Source organism: Meleagris gallopavo, chromosome 10 (genome assembly GCF_000146605.3).
Source record: "Meleagris gallopavo isolate NT-WF06-2002-E0010 breed Aviagen turkey brand Nicholas breeding stock chromosome 10, Turkey_5.1, whole genome shotgun sequence".
In the NCBI taxonomy this organism is placed as follows: domain Eukaryota; kingdom Metazoa; phylum Chordata; class Aves; order Galliformes; family Phasianidae; genus Meleagris; species Meleagris gallopavo.
In genome coordinates, this window is record NC_015020.2 from 13,193,269 (window position 1) to 13,212,288 (window position 19,020).

Below are 19,020 nucleotides of genomic sequence, written 5' to 3' on the forward strand. Positions count from 1 at the left end.
TATTCCAGTAACTGTTTAGTCACAGTTTGGAGACTGGAGGAGAGACAGGCAGGACTGTCACCATGAGGTTTCCCCACTAAACATGGCCTTTGGTGGAGCCGTTTCCAAACTTGCTTCTCTCTCCCTTATTTCAGAGTTCCAGAACTTCTCCTGCAGCCATCCCAGCCCAACCTACTCAGAGGTAACTTCCCAAGGCCAGGCCACGCTCCATTTTGAGCAGAGCTGGAAGAGAGATGTCTTGGAGCAAAATGTTGTTCATATTCTGCTTCCTTGTGCAAAATGCAGGCATGGGGGTGAGGCTGCACACCCTCTGATGCAGTACATACCTGTGTTCTGCAGGGATTCCCCATTCCTTACCACCCACCATACTTGTTGCCTGGAGGAAATGAGTAGAACCATGGTTGTGAAATCCTACAAACAGATTAGAAATGTTGGCAACAATTCTTTGTATTTGCATGACTGCATCCCACCCAACCTCAGCACTAAGCCCTTCCAGCTCAACCGTGGGCTGCTCTCACTTGTCCTCTTCACTGCATTGATGTGTTTGCTGACTGTCTGCTCTCCCTTGTCCTTGCAGGGCATACATGAGTGTGAAGGAGCTGAAGGAGGCACTGCAGCTGAACAGCACCCACTTTCTCAACGTTTACTTTGCCAGCTCAGTGAGGGAAGAGCTGGCTGGTGCTGCCACTTGGCCATGGGATAAAGAGGCCCTTAGTCACTTGGGTAAGCAAGCTGCCTGACTAATGGCATCTCAGGGTTTTTCACTTCTCTCTCGCAGTTTGAAAAAAATGCACTAGAATTTGTTCTCAGGTAGAGCTGGGAGAAAAAGCAAGCTTGTATTTTGAGACAAAGACTTTTGTCTTCACTTACGGGATGCTTAAGGAAATTCTGGGATTGTTCCTCCAGCTTAGCCCTTCTTTGGCATGGTTGGCATTTTGGCACTGAGCAATTCTGTTCAGGTAGCCTGTGAAACACTGGTGAAGAGATGGTGGGGAGAGCTGCAGGCTCTGGAGAGGGAGGCAAGAGTCACCTCAGTCCTGTTGGTTTAGGAAAGGCTGATCCTACAAGGGGGTAGGGTGGATTCTCTCAGACCATCCAGACCCATCCACCAGGATGCTAGGAATGGTCAGCTTCACCAATGACAAACATAAACCAGGAGTCTCAGCGATTCAGAGCCAAGATTCCAGATATGAGCCACTCCAGAGCAGAACACCAAGCATCATCCACTTCCAAATCCAGCTGCAAATGTGAGGATAACTATCAAATTTAAACCATGTCTTTATAACTTGGCTTGCTGCTTGCTGAAGGCATGGTACTCTTTGGCTTCAGTGAATTCAAGGCAGCCCATAAAGGTCATCAGTCCTGGCAGGCTCCAGAATTGTTAAAACTGCAACGCTTCACTAGAATGTAAATGCACTGTGTGTTTTCTCCTATTTCTACTGTCTCTCTTTTTTCCTGCCTCTCCCTCCACCTCTTCAATGTCGGAGTTTTCTGGCAGAGCTCTTTACGCTTTGTAGTCAAAACATCTAAAGTGTTTCTCAATAAGTTACTGGAAATAATTACTCGTGACACCTGCACAGCAGACCTAGACCTTCTGCTTTTACCAGCTCCTGATGTGCAACTCGTCAGTTTTACACCGCTCTTAAAGACCTGTTTTAAATCTCTTCTTTGCCAGCTTCCCTCCCTCAATGGTTTTTCAATGGCATAGTGCTACAGTCGCTAGCTGAGGAAGGCAAATCTCCATGAAGTTTATTCCCTCAGCTTCCAGAAATCGTTTCCAAGGTTCGGCTTGACAATCATCTTCCTACAGCAAGTGCTTCAGCCGCACATGTTCTCGTCAGACCCCACCCAATGGCTTGCAAAGGGTTGTACAGAAGGGAAATCAGGGTAACTGCTTTAATCAAAAGCTTGCATTTAACTCTGCTCTTGGAGCCCGTGTCCAGCCAGAGCCCTTAGGCAGAGTGGCACCATCTGGAAATGTTGGATCAGGGCTGTACCGCAGAGGTTCAGGGGAAGAGGCGTGTTGGCCTGGCTCTGGTGCCAGAGCTGTGAAGTGTGAAGCTGGATCTGAACTTCTCCGAGGCTCTGGCACAGACCAAAGACTTTGGTTAGAGTCTGTCCTTAGGTTTAGGTTTAACGAGCTGGGAAGGGAGGGCGACTGACTCTGTTCTCTGTAAACAGTAGGCTCGTCAAGTGTTTCGTACCACACACAATGTATATTATTGTCAGCACAGAAGAAATTTAGGACTGAGTAGGAGGTAACTGGAGAATCTGAGTAAATGTGAAGGTACAGCAGGGAGGAAAGAGCAAGGAAATCTTGGGAGGAGTGAATAGTAACTTGAGAAAGTTCCCTGAGCTTTAAGGACATAGCAGTGGCAAGGGGTGGTGACAGGTCTTCACAGAGCAGAGGAGCCAATCTGCAACAACACACACTCCCTCCCTCCAAGCGATTTCTGCTAGGCTCCTGTCCCTCCTGATGGTCGCATTTTAAGGCCAGCCTGCAGACTGATGAGAGAGAACACAGAAGTGCCACACTCTTTGTTCTTTACAGACATAAGCCTCCACCAAAACTGATCTCCTCTACTTCAATTCTCCTGCTGAATCAGATTGGTCTTCAGGTTCTACTTGACTTCTCCTAGAAGCTAGCCTGCCTTCTGGTCACACTCTGCTCTCTACTTGTATACATATCTCTGTCAGAACTGGATGTTTATGGATGATTTCAAGAGAAGTACCAGAAGTTGAAGACTTTCTTCAACTCTTTTCTTCTTTTTCAACCCTTTCTCTCATCCCAACACTCACAGAATGACTGTTCTCAAGTTATCCTTCTTTACTCCTCTAGTAGTTTTTCAGTCTGGGCTTTGAACTCTGTAGAAACTTTTTCATAACACCACATCCACTGAGCAGGCCCTCTCCACGTTCCTACAAGCATTTTCACTTTCTGCAATTCCTCAGCCAACTAGTAACATGATGGAAAGCACAGCAATAACAGCAGAGCAGCAAGGTCCTGTGTTGTAGTAAGTGAGGGTTTTCACAAACACAACAACCACAAGCACAGAAAGAAAGAAAAAACTTCTTACCTTCAAAAGGCCTCAGGTATAGCAGGGATCTCCAGCAAGATACCCTTACCCCCACTGCCACCCCCTAAATGAGGTCAGGGAAGGGGTGGATCCTGGCTCCATCTCTTCTGGTCATCAGGTTCACTGCATACATCTGAGCTCCCCTGGGTTGGCCCTGCCTTCCACCAGGTGCTCAATCACTGCTTCAAGCTGTGACTTAGCATTTCTGCTACAAAATACCAGCAAGCAGCAACTGTGCTCACGGAAGTGCAAAAGGCAATGACTGGCTTGGAGAAGGTGACCCAGTCTGTGGCGTTTCTGTAGGCCATGTTTCAGCTGCTGTGTAGCTACAAGACAGAGATAACTTGCAGCCAGCCAGCAGCAGGGGCAAAATCTGAAGTCTGTTCGTACTGCTCCATATAGCCATCGTTACTACCTTGATGTTTCCACTATACTCACACTCAGTTCTTCTCAAATTCAGCATGTTCTTGCTTGGAATCCAGAGTTCATATTCTGAGAACTTTCTTGTGCATCTCTTTAACTACAAAAGACAGGGACGAAGAACTCCCGTCCTATACAAAATTCATCCCTCCGCAACGAAAAGCCTTATCTCAGAACCCCAGCAGTGCAACAATATAAACACTTTAAATTTTGTGTATCTGCATGAGAACTGTGTTTGCACAAACACGGTAGGAAGGCAACAGAATCATGAATATTTGAAGTTATAAACGTTTTCGGTGGTTATATAAGCTGAGGCCATCTTCTGTAGTTATATAAGCGGAGGCCAGCTCATATATCTGGCTGAGGTCACTGGATCCTGAAGGAGGGCCAGTCGTTCCATCAAAGGTACCTTAGGCAATGGCCATCTTCCTGTCTGACTAACGGTCATGGGTTTGTTCCATTAATTGCCGTGACTCAGTGCTTGGGGAAGGCTGGCCTGCGAGACAGGTTTAGCTTTGCAGTTTGCTGTTCTTGAGCATGTGTTCTCTGAAACAGCCCTGAACCAAGAGCAGCTTGGCTTCTTTGGGGTCAACATGAAGCAGAGCCCCTCTGCATTTGATCGGTGATTACAGGCAGAAGAAGAGCGGGGTCCTGGGACTGGGAGCTCCTGATTGTGTAAATGGTGATCCTGGGGGTCAGGCATGAGAAGGAGGGCTCATGCAAAGCTCAGTTCAGTCCATCTCCCAGAGGAGAGACAGAGATGAGGGGAAGATCTGATGTGCAGAGTGCCAGAGAGGAGACTGGTCTTGGTGCAGCGGGATGATGCAAACACTTCCATAGCTTCATAGCTAGAACCCTCCAAGAGGGGAAACAAAGCATCTGGGTCTGAAGCAGGGGCTCTCTGCAGCTCTTTGCTTACCAGGGAGCTGCAGGGAGAATGGAGGTTCTGGAAATCAGGCACAGTTCTCATGCTGCTTTTAATCCTGCCATCTAATTAGCCACACAAAGTACTAAAAATACAAATGTCCTCATGGAGTGTGGGGGAGGAATGGGCTAGGGGAAGCCAGCAGAGAAGAGGGAGCGATAGGGTATCCCAGCCTTGGCATCTCTCCCTCCTCTGCAACAGCTCTCTCCCTCCTTGTATTGGAATCCCATTTTTTTCCCCCCGTTTGAGAAGAATATCAGATTTCTGCTGGAAGGAGGACAGTTTGGTTGCAGAGCCTCTGGTGCCCCTCTGACTGTCTCTGCGGTTAGTGCTGCAGCATGCATGCAGGGCTTTCACATCTCACTTCTTTTATTTATGAACCTTATTTTCTTTCTGCATGCACATTCCTCCTTCCAGACCTTTGGGCAGGCAACTCCCTGCCTTGTTCAGGCTTGGGTTTGGCTGCAGAGATGTCTTTTCTTTCTGTTTTGTTTTGACTAAAGTGAAAAGTAGCTTTCTGTCTGCCCACTGGGCTCTCCACCTATGGGGTGCCCTCTGTAGTACTTACCAACGTGATAAATGGGAGAGGGGCAGCGTGCAGAACCCTTCTGAATGAGAGGACGCAACTGAATGTGGAGGTGCTGAAAGGATTTTCAACCCTTCAGCTCCTTATGGATCGAAACCTGTCATAGACCAATAGGACCAGAAGCTTAAGCAGTGCAAGGTCCTTTCTCTGGTGTTCTACAACTGGGGTGAAAGAGAACATAGCAATGTTGTAACCATCCTTTGCTCTGGGCCAACAAACTGCTCTCCACGCAGGAGAAAGAACAAGCAGCATGAGTTTTCAGCTAGGATATGGTGCCACATCACAGCTCGTTGTTGTCTCCCCCCTTTCCACACACCACACAACACAGGACACTCCATGGAAGACTCCGCCCCTATTTCTTCACCCCCCCCCTTTCAACCTGTTGGGTTTGTAAGCATGGCTCAGGGCACCTCTAAGGGCTCCTTTCCAGCCCAACCCAGTGTTTGTCCAACATGGCTCCACAAGAGGAGTCACAGTTCTGCTGATCCCCTGCCAGGGACACTGTGATCTGGAGGCAGCCCTCTCTTGGAAGGAATGCCTTGTACTCGAGGACATGAGGGAGTCTGGTAGTGCACGGAGCTGATTCAGGAGCAGAATTCAAGCTGTCCATGCTGTGGCTGGAGATGGGATCACACCGTGGCCCTCTGCCAGTTTTAACTTTGCTGGCAGGGGCAGCAATCAGCAGCAAGATGCAGTAGTCGAGACTTTGCTGCGAGGTAGCTGGCACAGTAAATCCTCCAGGGTCTTGCAAAGGAGGGAGCAAGCTGTGTGGGAGCCAACTATACACTGCACTGCCATTCAGGACAGCTAGGTTAACAGCAGTGGGGTAAAACCAGCTTGCCATGCCATTCTCCAGCCTTTGTTCCTGCACCATAGCAGTGTGGAGGAGTGGGGGAGCAAAGAAAGGGGAGGAGATGGCCACTGAAAACCAAGAGAATGGGGAGAAAAGAAGAAGAGTTGGATGGGGCCTTGGGCAGCCTGGTCTAGCATTAAATGTGGAGGTTGGTGGTCCTGCATGTGGCAGGGGGGTTGGAGATTCATGATCCTTGAGGTCTCTTCCAACCCTGGCCGTTCTGTGATTCTGTGATTCTGTGAAGAGTTTCCATTGAGGTCTCCATTGGGGCAGAATAAAGAAAGGGAAGGAAGAGAGAGGAGAAGAGGGAGAAGTTTTGTTCTGGAGCACCCTACATGGGCAGTTTCCCAGCAGGTGTGGCATATAGTCATTACAGAACTTGCACCCCGGAGCAGAAGTCAGAGATGCTGGCATTGAGCAAAGGCTCTGCTCCTCTCAGCTTTCCTCAGCATCACTGCTCCTTGCTCTTCTCACTGCATACAGGTGGGCAGGAAGGAGAAACGCCGTATCCTGCAGGGTGATTGGGACAAGGTCAGCATGGACCTGCCCCTGCTTTTCAGTCTTCTTTTGGGCTCATGCTGAATGTTGCTTCCAGCTGGCAAAGCCAAGTGTGTCAGGACTTTGCTAAGCAGTTTGTTCTCCTCTTCTGCCTTAGGAGCTGACGTGCTTTAGCCACCTGAGCCTGTAGGCAAGCTGTCTAACCTAGGGGGTCTTTTGTCCTCTGGTTCAAAAGACAATTGCTGCAAACTCTTTACATTTGCTCTGGCTCCAGACTTTGCTTGGAGTTATGTGCACCAAAGCGGACGCTGACTTATGGGAAAAGACACAGAGGGAAATGCCAGCTGAAATTATTGAAAGCTTTGAGGGCATCAGTGTGAAAAAAGAGGAGAAACCACTCGATCTTTTCCTGCAGGAACGGTGGATATGTCCACCTTCTGGTCTGAATCTGGCACCTCAGCTTGACCTGAGCAGCACAGAGAGAGGAGTTTCAGAAGCACAGGTGAGTCACTGCAATTTGCTGTCACTTTCTCCTCACGATGTTCTCCGTGCTTGCAATTTCAGGTGGAGTTGTCCTCAACCCTGCATATTACGGCATGCCTGGCCACACGAACACCATGATCCACGAGGTGGGGCACGTCCTGGGGCTGTACCATGTCTTCAAGGGAGTGAGCGAGAGGGAATCTTGTGATGATCCCTGCAGGGAGACAACTCCATCTATGGAGACAGGAGACCTCTGTGCTGACACCGCCCCGGCCCCAAAGAGCAAGCTCTGCCGGGACCCAGACCCTACCAACGACACCTGTGGGCAGATGTATTTCACGGGAACACCCTTCAACAACTACATGAGTTACACGGGTGAGCTGCTAGAAATTGGAAGGGGTGAGCGTTGCCAGTAAGCTGGGTTTTCTCTTCCTTCCACCTTCACACACAGCCCCCTCCTTGTGTGCTCCTCTCTGGTGGGCAGGGATGCGACAGGCTGAGTTCAACACGTAAGAATGTAATGTCGGACCTTCACGTTCAGCCCTTTGGGTTCTATTTTTAAGGGCGTGCTGAGACGGGACGGTGTTCCTATCAGCATAGGAGCACCGAAGCCCGCAGAGTGATTCTGCTGTACGGCGCGGCGATGGGCGTCGCAGATCGGAGCCGCCGTGCGGCTGCTGAGGCAGTGCCATCTTGTGGCATTGGGGACACACGACAGCAGCGAAGCCTGGCCGGGGAGCCGCAGGCGTCTCGCACGCGTCCCCCAAAGGAGCGTTTGGGGATCGGGGAAGGTGCACGCTGCCGTGCCCCACATCCAGTCCCTGCCACCCCCAGCCCGACCTATATGTTTCCCTTCGTTCCCAGACGATGACTGCACCAACACCTTCACCCCCAACCAAGTAGCCCGGATGCATTGCTACCTGGACCTGGTGTACCAGCGCTGGAGCCAGGGCAAGAAGCCCACGCCCATCCCCATCCCACCCATGGTCACGGGGCAGACGCAGGACTCCCTCAGCATCTACTGGCTGCCCCCCATCAGCGGTGTGATCAACGAGAGGTGAGAGCTGCTGCTGTGATGGTTGCTGCTGCGATGGTTTGGGGCTTGCACGGGAGCCTGGTGAAGGGTCCAAGAAGCTCCCTGAGGTCCAGACCCAATCTTAAGGCTCTCTGCCCATATGCTGCAGCTGAAGCCTCATGAGCGATGTTCTCCTTGCATTGGCTTGTATGAGTGGGGATCTGCTGGCAAAGCTGCTCAGCACAGAGCTGGGAGGTGGACAGGAGCCCTTCTGGAGTCGGTGAAGGCTTTGAGGGGGCTGGCATGCCTCTCACACCCCCCGCCAGCTGGCAAGCCTCAGCCCATCCATACGGGCAGCCACCCCCACAGCTGCCTGGTGATGGGGGGAGATACACATCCCCCAGCCTTTCCCTGCCCCTGGGCAGCTCCAGCAGAGCCCCCTGCTATGACAGCAGGCTGCTGCACCAGGCTCTGCCACCAGCCTTCTGCTGTCGGGGTGCTGGGAGGGGAAGCCAAGGAGAGTTGGGAGGCGATGCCAATTCTTAAACCCAAGAGTGCAATCACGGAATGAAAAATGAGCTTCATTTAGCACTTATTGTATAAAATAGCCATTTACTAGGAGGAAATGCAGCCTTGTGGTTAAGGCAGGGAGCTGGAACCGCAAAAGCTGGGTTTCGTTCCCAGTGCTGTCACAGGCTCCCGGTGTAAGTAACTGGGGGTAAGTCAGGAAACGTTTCAAGCAGGAGAAATGATGCTGAGGAATCAGAGTCATTGAGCTAGCGAGCTGTGCACAGCCTCAGTGTCTTCTCTTCCTCCTGATAGTGCTGAGAGGTCAACGGAGATTTGGACAAGCCTCCAGCACTTCTGCTAAGCAGCCCCTCTTACTAAAACTGTCCAGTTTCCGCCAGGTTTCAGGTCTGTGCTTTTATTACTGGACAAGAAGAGACTTTGAAGTCGTTTTAAAGATTTTTTGCAAAGCTGTCCTTTGCAATTTAAACAAAAAACATTGTTTAAGGGCAGCTAGGACAAGCAGTGGGTCTGTGCTCTCTGCCTTCTCAAATAAATGGTGATAGTCAAGAGCCTGACCCTGCCCAGACATGAGAGCCTCACAGTGCTCATGGCCTTGAGTCAATGCAACAAATCACTTTGGTGGGACTGGGGCAGTTTGTGAGCGGACTCTTCCAGGACTCTCTGGGACTACCAGAGAGAATCATAGAATCATGATGTTTGGAAAAGACCTCTAAGGTCATCTAGTCCGACTATCAGCCCACTCCACCGTGCCCACCAAACCACGTCACTCAGTGCCACATCTCCACAGTTCTTGAACACCTCCAGGGACAGTGACCTCACCACCTCCCTGGCAGCTGGTTTGAATGCCTTACCACTCTTTCTGAGAATAATTTTTTTTTCTAATATCCAACCTGAACCTCCCCTGGCACAACTAGAGGCCATCCCCTTTTGTCCTATTGCTGTTACCTGGGAGAAGAGGCTAGACCCCTAGACTGAAATCTAGGTAGACTACAATCCTGCCTGGGTAAACTTGGATGGTAAATGAACTGGTCACAGTTACACATGTTGTTCCTTTGCACTTCTAATCTGCAGGGAACTGGACCCGCTCTGCGATGACTGTGCTGAGGATGGCACTTTTCGGCAATACGTGCACGAGGCCTCATCCCCTCGGGTCTGTGATTCCTCTGGCTACTGGACCCCAGAAGAAGCAGAAGGTAAACTCTTCTCTTTCCTTGGCTGTGAATCCCCTGAGCAGAGATGAGGTTGGAAAAAGAAAATGGAGCCTTTCTCTCAGAGAGCGAATTGTCTGCTTGTCGAGGAGGCTCACTAATGCAGGAGACCAGGTGAAGTGATCTCGCAGGCTGTCTGTAGTGTCCAATGCTGTTGTTGCAACGTGTGGATCCAGAGGACCTGCTGGTTCTGTGCATTTGCATGTGCATCAGCCACCAAGGCTGACAGAAAAGGAGTGAGGGCTGAGAAAGTACAGCTTGGACTTCGTTGAAGCCCATGCACTGAGAACACGAGTGTCAGGATGTAGCTGATGCTCAGCATCTGAAAACTCATCTCTAGATTTTGCATTTCATGGAATTATTGCTTGCCAGCAGTACAAATCACACATACACGCACAAAGGCAAGTTGAAGAAATACACAATTTTGTGCTTATTCAGTGATACCAAACAAATGAAAGCTCGGCTCATTTATCTCCAGTGGTTCCTGTTTCCCCCGCCTGTCTGATTCACTGGCAAATTAAAACTACAGCTGGAAGTATTAGATGTTATTTTCTCCTTTGCATCAGCCTGTAATTACCATAAGCGCGTGTTGGCTCTGTTGAAAAAGAGACAGGTTTGGGGTTTGTTTTTTAGAAGACTGATGCAGGCTTTAAACAGATGCAGGCTTTGAACTACTGGGCCCCAGGGGATGCTTGCAGTTTTTGGTGAAGATGAGAGTATTTCTCTACACAAGGCAGAAATCTGGTGATGCTTGGTGGGACTGAAAGCCCGGAGCTACCTTTCTCCTGCTGAGTACAACAGAAATGCACTAGGTTTGCACCTGATGCAGCATGCCTCCCAGTGTCCTCATCTCCATTGGTTGAATGGCAGTAAGACAAGACTATGCAGATCTGATGCTCGTGTGTGTAACCAGAAGGTGGGTCCTCACCCTTTGCTCTTCACTCCTCCTGCCCAGGCCCCCCGGACGTGGACCAGCCCTGTGAGCCCAGCCTGCAGGCCTGGAGCCCGGAACTCCACCTCTACCACATGAACATGACAGTGCCCTGTCCCCAGCCGGATGGCTGCATCCTGGAGCTGCGCTTCCTGCACCCTGTCTACCCCGACTCCCTCACTCTCTGGACCACGTACCTCTCCACGGATGCTCCCAAGGCACTGGCTGACATTGAAATCCTGATGGAGCAAGGGGAGTCCATCCATTTGGGCCCGCTGGACACTTACTGTGACGTTCCCTTTACCGTGAAACTCAACATCCACAAAAAGGTGTCCGGGGTCAAAATCTACACCTTTGATGAGAGGATGGAGATAGACACGGCTCTGCTGACCTCCCTCCCTCACAGCTCCCTCTGCTCCTCCTGTAAGCTCATCCAGTACCGCGTCCTCCGGGATCCCCCCTTTGCCAATGGTTCCCCTGCCACCTCTGTGCAGGTGCACCGTGAGTTTGTCGACACGTGAGTGCTGCCTTTTGGTCCCAGTGTGAGTTCTTATTGTGAGAACTGCCGCGCTCAATGCTGTGAGCAGATTCCTTGTTCAGAGTTCAGGAAGCTTGCTGCAGCCCCATTGCGCTAGCACAGCCCTTGTTAACGAGAAGCAGCTCGTTAAACCCAGAAACACGACCAGTAAAATGATTGTTAGAGTTAATGCAACTTCTCCCCAGCTCAGACCTTAGGGGAAAAAAAAAAAGGCAGGCCCCTCTGCATGACCTAGCAGCAACCCTCTTCCTACAACCCCCGCCTCTGGCATTTTAATGTATGAAGACATATATCAGACCATGATCCTGCCTGGGTACAGACGTGATTTCTATACCCTGGGTGAGGAAATTTGTTGCAGATGAATGGATTCTTCTCTCCTGCTCTTTGCTCATGCCTTCTGTTCCTGCAGGGAAGTCACACCTGGGCAAGTGTACCGCTATCAGGTGCAGGCAGTCTCTGGGACAACCTTGGGAGAAGCATCCCCACCACTCGTACACGTCCATGGAGCACCCTACTGCGGGGACGGAAAGGTGACTGTGTAAGTCAAGAAATCCCTTTCTCTCAGTGGAGGGTCTTGAAGCTGTTGGGTCACCCTGCTCCAAAGGGAAGCATGGGGTTGGTCCTCCACCCAGGGGTATATGACTGTGTTGAGTCCTCTCATCAGAATGGGCTATAGAGCTTGTTTGTAAAACATCACATGTAGAGGAGATGGAGGCACTCTGTGTGAGAGGCAGGGTCTGGATGAGCAATCCAACCCGAACACTCTCCCTTTTTTAATCTCCTGGAAAGATGCAGCCTCTTCCTTTATTTCACATGTTGTCCTTCTTTGGAAATGGACCCAAGATATGGAGTCCTCACTTGTTAGTAGGAAGAAGCAACTAGGAAACGTGAGTCAAAGGTGTGAAAAAATCCTGCTGTGGTCCTTATAGGAGCCTAGAAGAAGAATGCGATGATGGGGATTTGCTGGATGGAGATGGCTGTTCCAGGAAGTGTAAAAAGGAAAAAGGCTTCAACTGTGTTGGTGAGTCCAAATGGATTTAGGCAACCTTACTCAGCAGTAATCAAACCAGTGAACTACTCACACCTCCCTCATAGCAGTCCATAGCATCACATCACAATAAAATGTCGGTCTGCAGCTGGGGTCATCTCCAAGGCATTTCAAGTCCTTGAGATGGGAAATCCCAAGGCCAAGTGGCCAGCATGCCTCCTAGGACAGGAAATGCACGTGGCTGGATCCTAGTTTGTAAGCAGGGCATTCTCCATCTCCTTTAGGGGAGCCAAGCCTGTGCTACGTGCATGATGGAGATGGTGTGTGTGAGCCCTTCGAGAAAACCATCAGTGTCATGGATTGTGGTCCCTACACGCCAGATGGATACATGGACCTGTGGGCAGCAAAAGCTTTTGCCTCCCATCAGGATGAGAAGTCCTGCCCTGTTTCCTTGGTCACTGGAGAGCCCGTTGCAAAGGTGAGATAAGGCATGATCAAAATAAAAATTAAAGGAAGCCTTCAAGACTTTTCTAGCAATGTCCATGTAGTAAAGCTGGGGAATTCACTGCCTGTGCAGGAGTGTACTAAAGAAATTTAAAAAATAGATCAGTGCAACTCTGGACTACTGTGTTCCCATGCAGAGAGCCAGCAGACGTCTGGGACATTTCTTACATCCCTCTTTCAGCAGTTACTAGGGCCAGGAACTGCAGTGCACGGAGGTCTCATCCAAACAAGGAGCATCTCCTCTGCACCATACAGCTTGACAAATAGTGACCACCCCATCCCACCAACTTGATGTGCAACTTGGAGCATATAAGCAGTGCTATAAAGTCAAATAAATAAATACCTTATAAGGTGAGGGTCTGAAAGGATAAAAATCACACGTGCATCAACATCTGTGTTGCTCTCAAGCTGTCTGTTCTGGAGCCAAAGCAAAAATCAATGGAAGAATTCCTATCTTTCATACAGGCTTTGGAGCAGGGCCCTGGAGGTCTAGAACAGGATTTCACATGATCAGCATTAACATAATGTGTGTATATTCTTTGCTAACAAACTGAAGAAGGGGAAGAAGCGTAGAGAGGGCACATATTTAGCTATCTGCACATGCACTTCAGTTGACCTAACGTAAGGCACATTCTTCACAAGACCCAAATCATGATTAAACTGTTAGTTCACATGTGTTCAGTGAGCAGCCTTAGCCTTGGGTGCCTGCTGGTCTAGGAGGACACACGTACCTATCTCCTAGGCTTTGTCCTGCAGGCCTATGGAGATGCCTGAGGTTACTCATGTGGTTGAAATCTGGCATTTAGGCAAACAGTTTGCATCTTGAGATCTTTTTGACTCAGTCACAGAGACTGTGGCCCTCCTACCATCCTAGAGCCTGGTCATCGCTACCGCAGGCACTACCTCACAATCTTATTCACAGCATCCTAAAAGGACAAATGTCTATTGTGCATGTGGTGAGTGGTGAGCTGTCAATCCCACAACCTAACTACCTTCATGCTAGGAAATACCTTATCTCTGCTTCACATTGCATTGTGCCTTACTTTAGAGAATTAGAGAGCCCGCAAAACCTTTCTCCCACTTTCTTCTCTTCTTTCTGCATTAAAAAAAAAAAAAAGCAAACCAGAAATGCTCTCCTTTCAGGCATGTAAATCCTACCTTCATGCTGTGCCAAAGGACCTTTCCCAGGCTGCTTGGTTCCCATGTGCTCCCAGCCAAGAGAATGCTCAGGATCCAGATGAGAAGATGCCCTTGAGTGGAGAGAGAATTTGGCTGAAGGTAAGCAAGGTGTGCAGTCAGGGATGAGAGGATTCGCTTGCCTTTGCCCCAGCACTTTGGTGACCGAAGCCACTTCTTTTCTGTTCTTCTGTAGGAACTATAGGAGTCAGAACTGCTGCTCAGATTGGGCTGTGTACCTCACTGAACTCTTTGCACAGCCCACAGCAGCCAGCCATGGTATGCAGGTGCTGCCCCTGCTGACCCCATACCAGGGCTTTCGGGAGAGAGCCTGGAGCATCAGACCTCTTCATCCCAGCAGGCAGAGGAGCAGGGAAGGGAAGAGCTAGGGGTTAGGCCTAAGTGATTTTTACAGCACCGATTCTCCGGCCGCGGCCGTGGTGCAGAGGTCTCATAGCTCCTGTCTGGTGTTGTTGGAAAGCTGGGCTTGCTGCCTCCCTGCAGCCTGAGGAGCACCTGGCCTGCATTGCTGGAGGCCTTCTGCACAGGACATCAGCCTGGGGCTCTCAGAATCACACGGCAGAGTCATAGAACAGCTTCAGCTGGAAGGGACCTTAAAAATCATCTAATTCCAACCCCCTGCTATGTACAGGGCTGCCACCCACTCAAACCAGAGTCAAACTTCGCTGCTGCCTCTCTACCCTCTGAGCTCCTCTGCCTCTCCAAAGAACTTCCTTTAACTGTTGTTTTTTTTTTTTCCTCCTTGTGTCTGTGCTCACAACCTACTTTCCAGCTTCAGTCTCTAGTGCCAGCCATGACAAATGGACCTCCTTTCTTCTTTTGCTAGCACGAAGGCAGAAATCTCCCTCTGCCCTACCTAGATGAAAGCTTGCTTTCCACCTCTCACCAGGGGTTAAAGCATGTTCCAGTTTTATTGGAGCTTGTGGTCAGTTCTCTTCCTCTATGGATGTTTATATTAAAGACTTTCATTACTGGTTCTCCATGCTCTCTTTAGGAGTGCTATTATTTTCCATCCATAAAATTATTTATGGACTAGTAATAAATATGCCTCTTTTTTTCTCCTCTCTTTTTTTTTTTCTTAATAGTTTGCCTGATTGGTAACATATTGGGTTGGGAAAGACGGATTCTTGTTGACAATTTGCTTAGCACACCCGCCTGCATGGGCAGGAACCATTCACACATGCTTGTGCACAGTTTCATGGCCACCAATCCCCATGGCCATTTTAGAGCTGCACCTGTGTCACCAGGGCTAAAAACATGCCACAAGGCTTGTCATAGGGTAGGAATTACTTCCCACTGCCTTGCTGAAGAGGTTGCACCAACGAGCAAGGGAAACTTAGAGTCAGGCTGTAGGCAGGCTGGGGGCAAGAGGTGCACATGGCTATGCCACCTAATGAGGCATCTACCGTGCAGATGGGAATAATTACCATTTGCAGATCTGTGGCCATGCTTTGTTCTCTGTTTCCAACACATCTGAGGAAGAGAGGAATCAAAATCACTTGGAGGCAAGTCAGGATGCGTAACACACAGGAAATTAAACGAGAAGGGGGAGAGAGAGAGGGAGAAGAGAAATTAAGATAGCTTGCTGTGGTCAAGCATGAAATATGTAAAAATAAATTAAAAATATAAAAAAAAAAAAAAGGAAAGAACTGGGATGTTAGATGAGTCAGCTGCTGTGGCTTTAACTTGGGGCCACTCTGCAGGCTGGCAGACCTGAGCTGATGCAGAAGGATTTCTCCTGCTCCAGTCTATGCCAATGTCTCTTCCACACTTTGGCTGCTGAGTGAGGATGGGGAATGGTGGGGATAATACCCTCCTCAGCCCCATACCAGCACTAGGGTAGAGCTGAATCCCACAATACCTATAAGCAGTGCCTGATGTGATCAGCTGGGACTTCTCCCAAACACAGCTTTGCTTTGAATTCCTGGGATCCAAGCATACCTATGTTCAACAAAAACACTCTGTAGAGTGGATCTGAATCAAAACATATCTTGGTGCCAGGGTGGGGGAGAAAAACATTTCTACCCTCTTACTTCCAAGGAACATCTGCCCCACCGTACTTGATGGCATGCATTTCCTGGTTGTCTCCTGTAGCTTTCATGGCTGCAGACAAGCAGGGAGCTGTTGGCTCCTTGAGCAGGCAGGACATCCTGCCACAAATCTTTCCCCATGCTGACTGACAGACAGCCCACAATCACTCTAAGTGCTGGGGCCAGTTCTCATCTTCGATGGAAATATTGCAGTGGTGCTATTTGTGGCTGTGCTCTCTGGATGCACCACTTGTGGGGTGCATGGAAGGTGAGAGAAGGGGCTGTCTGGCTTTTGGTTAAGTGCTGCCCTAGTCCACCTCCCTCCCTCTCTCTCATGGGATCACAAAGGTTACATGAGATGTCCTCGCTATCAGGGTCTCCTTTGCTCTCCTTGCCCAGGTGTGCTTCGAGAGACCTGTGGTGCCAACCTCCATCCTACTCTTCCTGGCCTCCGATGGCACCATCCCAAGCAACCAGCACAAGCCGCGGGTGACCGTCCAGCTGGGTGATGTGGATGGGCTGAACCACTCTTTGGGTGAGCATCCTGTGTGCTGTGCAACCTGTCCATAGTGTCTTGGTAGGGACATTGGCAGCCATCTGTCACTGATTTGGGAGCTGGTATCCATCTTTCACCTTGCAACACTTTCTGCTTCCCAAACATTGTTCCAAGCTGATCTATTGAGATGTATGGGCAAGCATGGGAGGAAAACCAAAATGAGAGAAAAAGCTCCCAGCTAGCAACTTCTTTCTACCTCTTGCAGGGACACATGAGCTGTCATGCCAGCAAAACCCACTCATCATTAGCGTGACCCACGGGCAAGAGCCATCATCCCTCTGGGCTGGATCAATGCTGCTCAACTTCTCCTCACCACTTGTGGGCATTGCAGCTGTGGCCCTACGGACACTGGCTGCGCCCAGCCCCTCCGAGCCCCCCATCTGCCTGCTGCAGCAGAAGGAAGGACATGGCCAGCAACACTACAGGTACTGCCTCCCCAGGTTCTTCTCCAGGGGCTCTGGGCTTCAAAATATAATGTTTTTATATTTATATGCTTGCAAGCATAAACTTGAGTGGTGGGGCTGGATCTGATGGCTTTCAGAGGTCCCTTCCAATCCCAACAATTGTGATTCACTCTGAGTTTTTTTCATGGCTATTCTCTGGTGGGCTTGGAGCTGTCACTGGAAAGTCTAGTGTCAGTAGACTTGATTTGTTTATATTGCTGTGGAGGGAATAGGGCAGGGAAGAAAAAAAATAGTGTATGGCCTGTGCATCTGTATAGAGCTACAATAAGGGCTATTTCCTGATGGCAAAACTAAGTTCTCTCTGCTAAGAAGTTGTTACTGAAGCTGAAATGTGGGTTTCTTTTACATACACTTTACCAACATCAAGGTCATCAAACCCAATCACCGACCCATCACCACCGTGCCCAATACAACATCACCTCATCTCACCCCATTCTTCCACACACCACTGGGCACACTGGTCCCCACTGCAACTGGCACCCTCCTTGTGCTGCCTCACTACAATTTGCTGACAGTAGCAGCCACATGCTAATTAATTGATGTCAGGCACTCAACAGTGCCCACCTGTCTTTGTAAAGCTGTAAATGAGAGGCAGTGTTTACAGAATGAGGAGCTCTTTCCCAGCAAGAAAAGTGAGGAAAAACACAAGGAAGGACCAATATCCAAGGTAGACTAAGCCAAGAGCATGCCAGAAATGCAGACACGAGGAGGATGAGGGGATTGTGCTCAGGTTTGTCCAGGAGGAACAGTGGGGCTGGCAGCCCCTGGTTATTAAATCCATGAGCTGGGAGTGCTGAGTTTGAGTCTGTGCTTTTGTGGAAGCACTGAGAACAAAGGGCTCTGGCTGGGGTCATCATATCACTGCTGCCATCCTTACTTTTCTTCTGTTGATGACTCTAGATGGACAAACATCCCTCATAATGGATGAGTGTGTGTGCCTGTCTAAAAGCTTGTGTGATCACAGTGTGATTGATTTATGTTGAGCCCTGGAAGCTGTGGATATCCTGCAGTCACTTTTGACTTTTTTTTTTTAAGTGCAATGTGTGATTTATACAGAAACATAAATCAAGGTGAGTCAGCATATAAATATTATTCTCAGCCTTACATTAAAGGATCAGCGTCCACCTGAAATGCAGACTGTTTCCTCCTGGTAGCTGTTAGAGCTATGTACACACATGCTTCCAAGCCCCCAGCCAACTGATGTGGTTTTTCAATTACGTTTTCTCATCCTTTAAAATAATTTTATTCTCTCATTGCTTGGGAGCTTCCCATCCCCGCTCAGAAGTGACTGAAAGGAGGAGCAGACTAACCAGACATAGCTGAGCATCATTTGTGTATGGGCAGATGTAAAAGGACAAATACAGAAAGTGAGTGTTATTCTCTTGAAAGCTCCATAGAAACACATAGCTGGTGAAAGAGGAGCAAGTCCAAGATCCTGTCAACTTATTTCTGTTAGACAACAGTAGCACCACAGCAGGGAGGATTCCTAGGCACATCCCACCTGTGGGAAAAGCACTCTAAGTCTCCCACAACCAACAGGCTCAAGTGATGAAGTGCAAGCCTGTGTGAAGCCAGCTCCCCTAGCACCAAAGCACACAGTGCCTGCTGTCCCTTGCAAATGGCCATGGAAGGACCCAATGGGACCCTTGAGCCTCCCCTCCCCTTTCTCTTGCCTGCAGCACTGAGCTCTGAAGGTGTAGTGCCTTGGCTTGGCAACAGGAAGGCAGCCAAGGAACTGATTTCTGGAGAAGACATATTCTAAAATGGCTTCCCCGGCCAGAGATTCCAGCCATTAGCAGAGGTTGGGCACAGGGCTGAAATAATCCAAATTACACTGTCTGAAGATGTTTCTGCTCATCAGCCAGGCTGAAAGAACACCCAAGTGGTTCTCTTCAGCTCTCTGTTGCCATGAGGCAGCTCCAAGCACCCCAAACATGGGATGCTCACCTCTCTGCATGGCTTTCCCTGACCAGCTGTGAGGTGATAGTATGTCAAATTATAGCTTATGCTCATGCCCTTAGCAAACACACTGAGTGAATCAGATCCACAGAGTCTTAGGAGTAGGAAGTGTTATTTATAGTATTACTCTCTTGGATAAGAGGCTTGAGTATTTAAAGAGGGGTTAAGCTCTAATTTACGATCTCCAATAGTCTCACTAATAATAAAGGATCTGCCTCTGCTAAGGCAAGAAATATCCAAGCGGGTTTTTTTCCCCC

At 49.4% G+C, this 19,020-nt stretch overlaps 1 protein-coding gene across 1 annotated transcript; it reads left to right on the forward strand.

The window, feature by feature from the left end:
- Positions 1-6: 6 nt before the first annotated feature.
- LOC100542639 (pappalysin-2) lies at positions 7-18,496 on the forward strand. Its single transcript, XM_019618386.1, has 12 exons — positions 7-723; positions 6,924-7,217; positions 7,707-7,899; positions 9,460-9,581; positions 10,552-11,044; positions 11,475-11,603; positions 11,995-12,086; positions 12,338-12,531; positions 13,701-13,835; positions 16,184-16,319; positions 16,546-16,765; positions 18,484-18,496. Exons 1-12 carry the CDS (start codon positions 585-587, stop codon positions 18,494-18,496), a joined length of 2,160 nt encoding a protein of 719 aa, XP_019473931.1. The 5' UTR covers positions 7-584.
- The last annotated feature ends 524 nt before the right edge of the window (positions 18,497-19,020 follow it).

Bases quoted from the DNA above. Each gene is read 5' to 3' on its own strand.
- LOC100542639 (XM_019618386.1), top strand. From the start codon at position 585: ATGAGTGTGAAGGAGCTGAAGGAGGCACTGCAGCTGAACAGCACCCAC. The intron at 12,087-12,337 runs GTGAGTCCAAAT...CATCTCCTTTAG, and splicing joins AAAAGGCTTCAACTGTGTTG to GGGAGCCAAGCCTGTGCTAC. The intron at 13,836-16,183 runs GTAAGCAAGGTG...CTCCTTGCCCAG, and splicing joins GAGAGAGAATTTGGCTGAAG to GTGTGCTTCGAGAGACCTGT.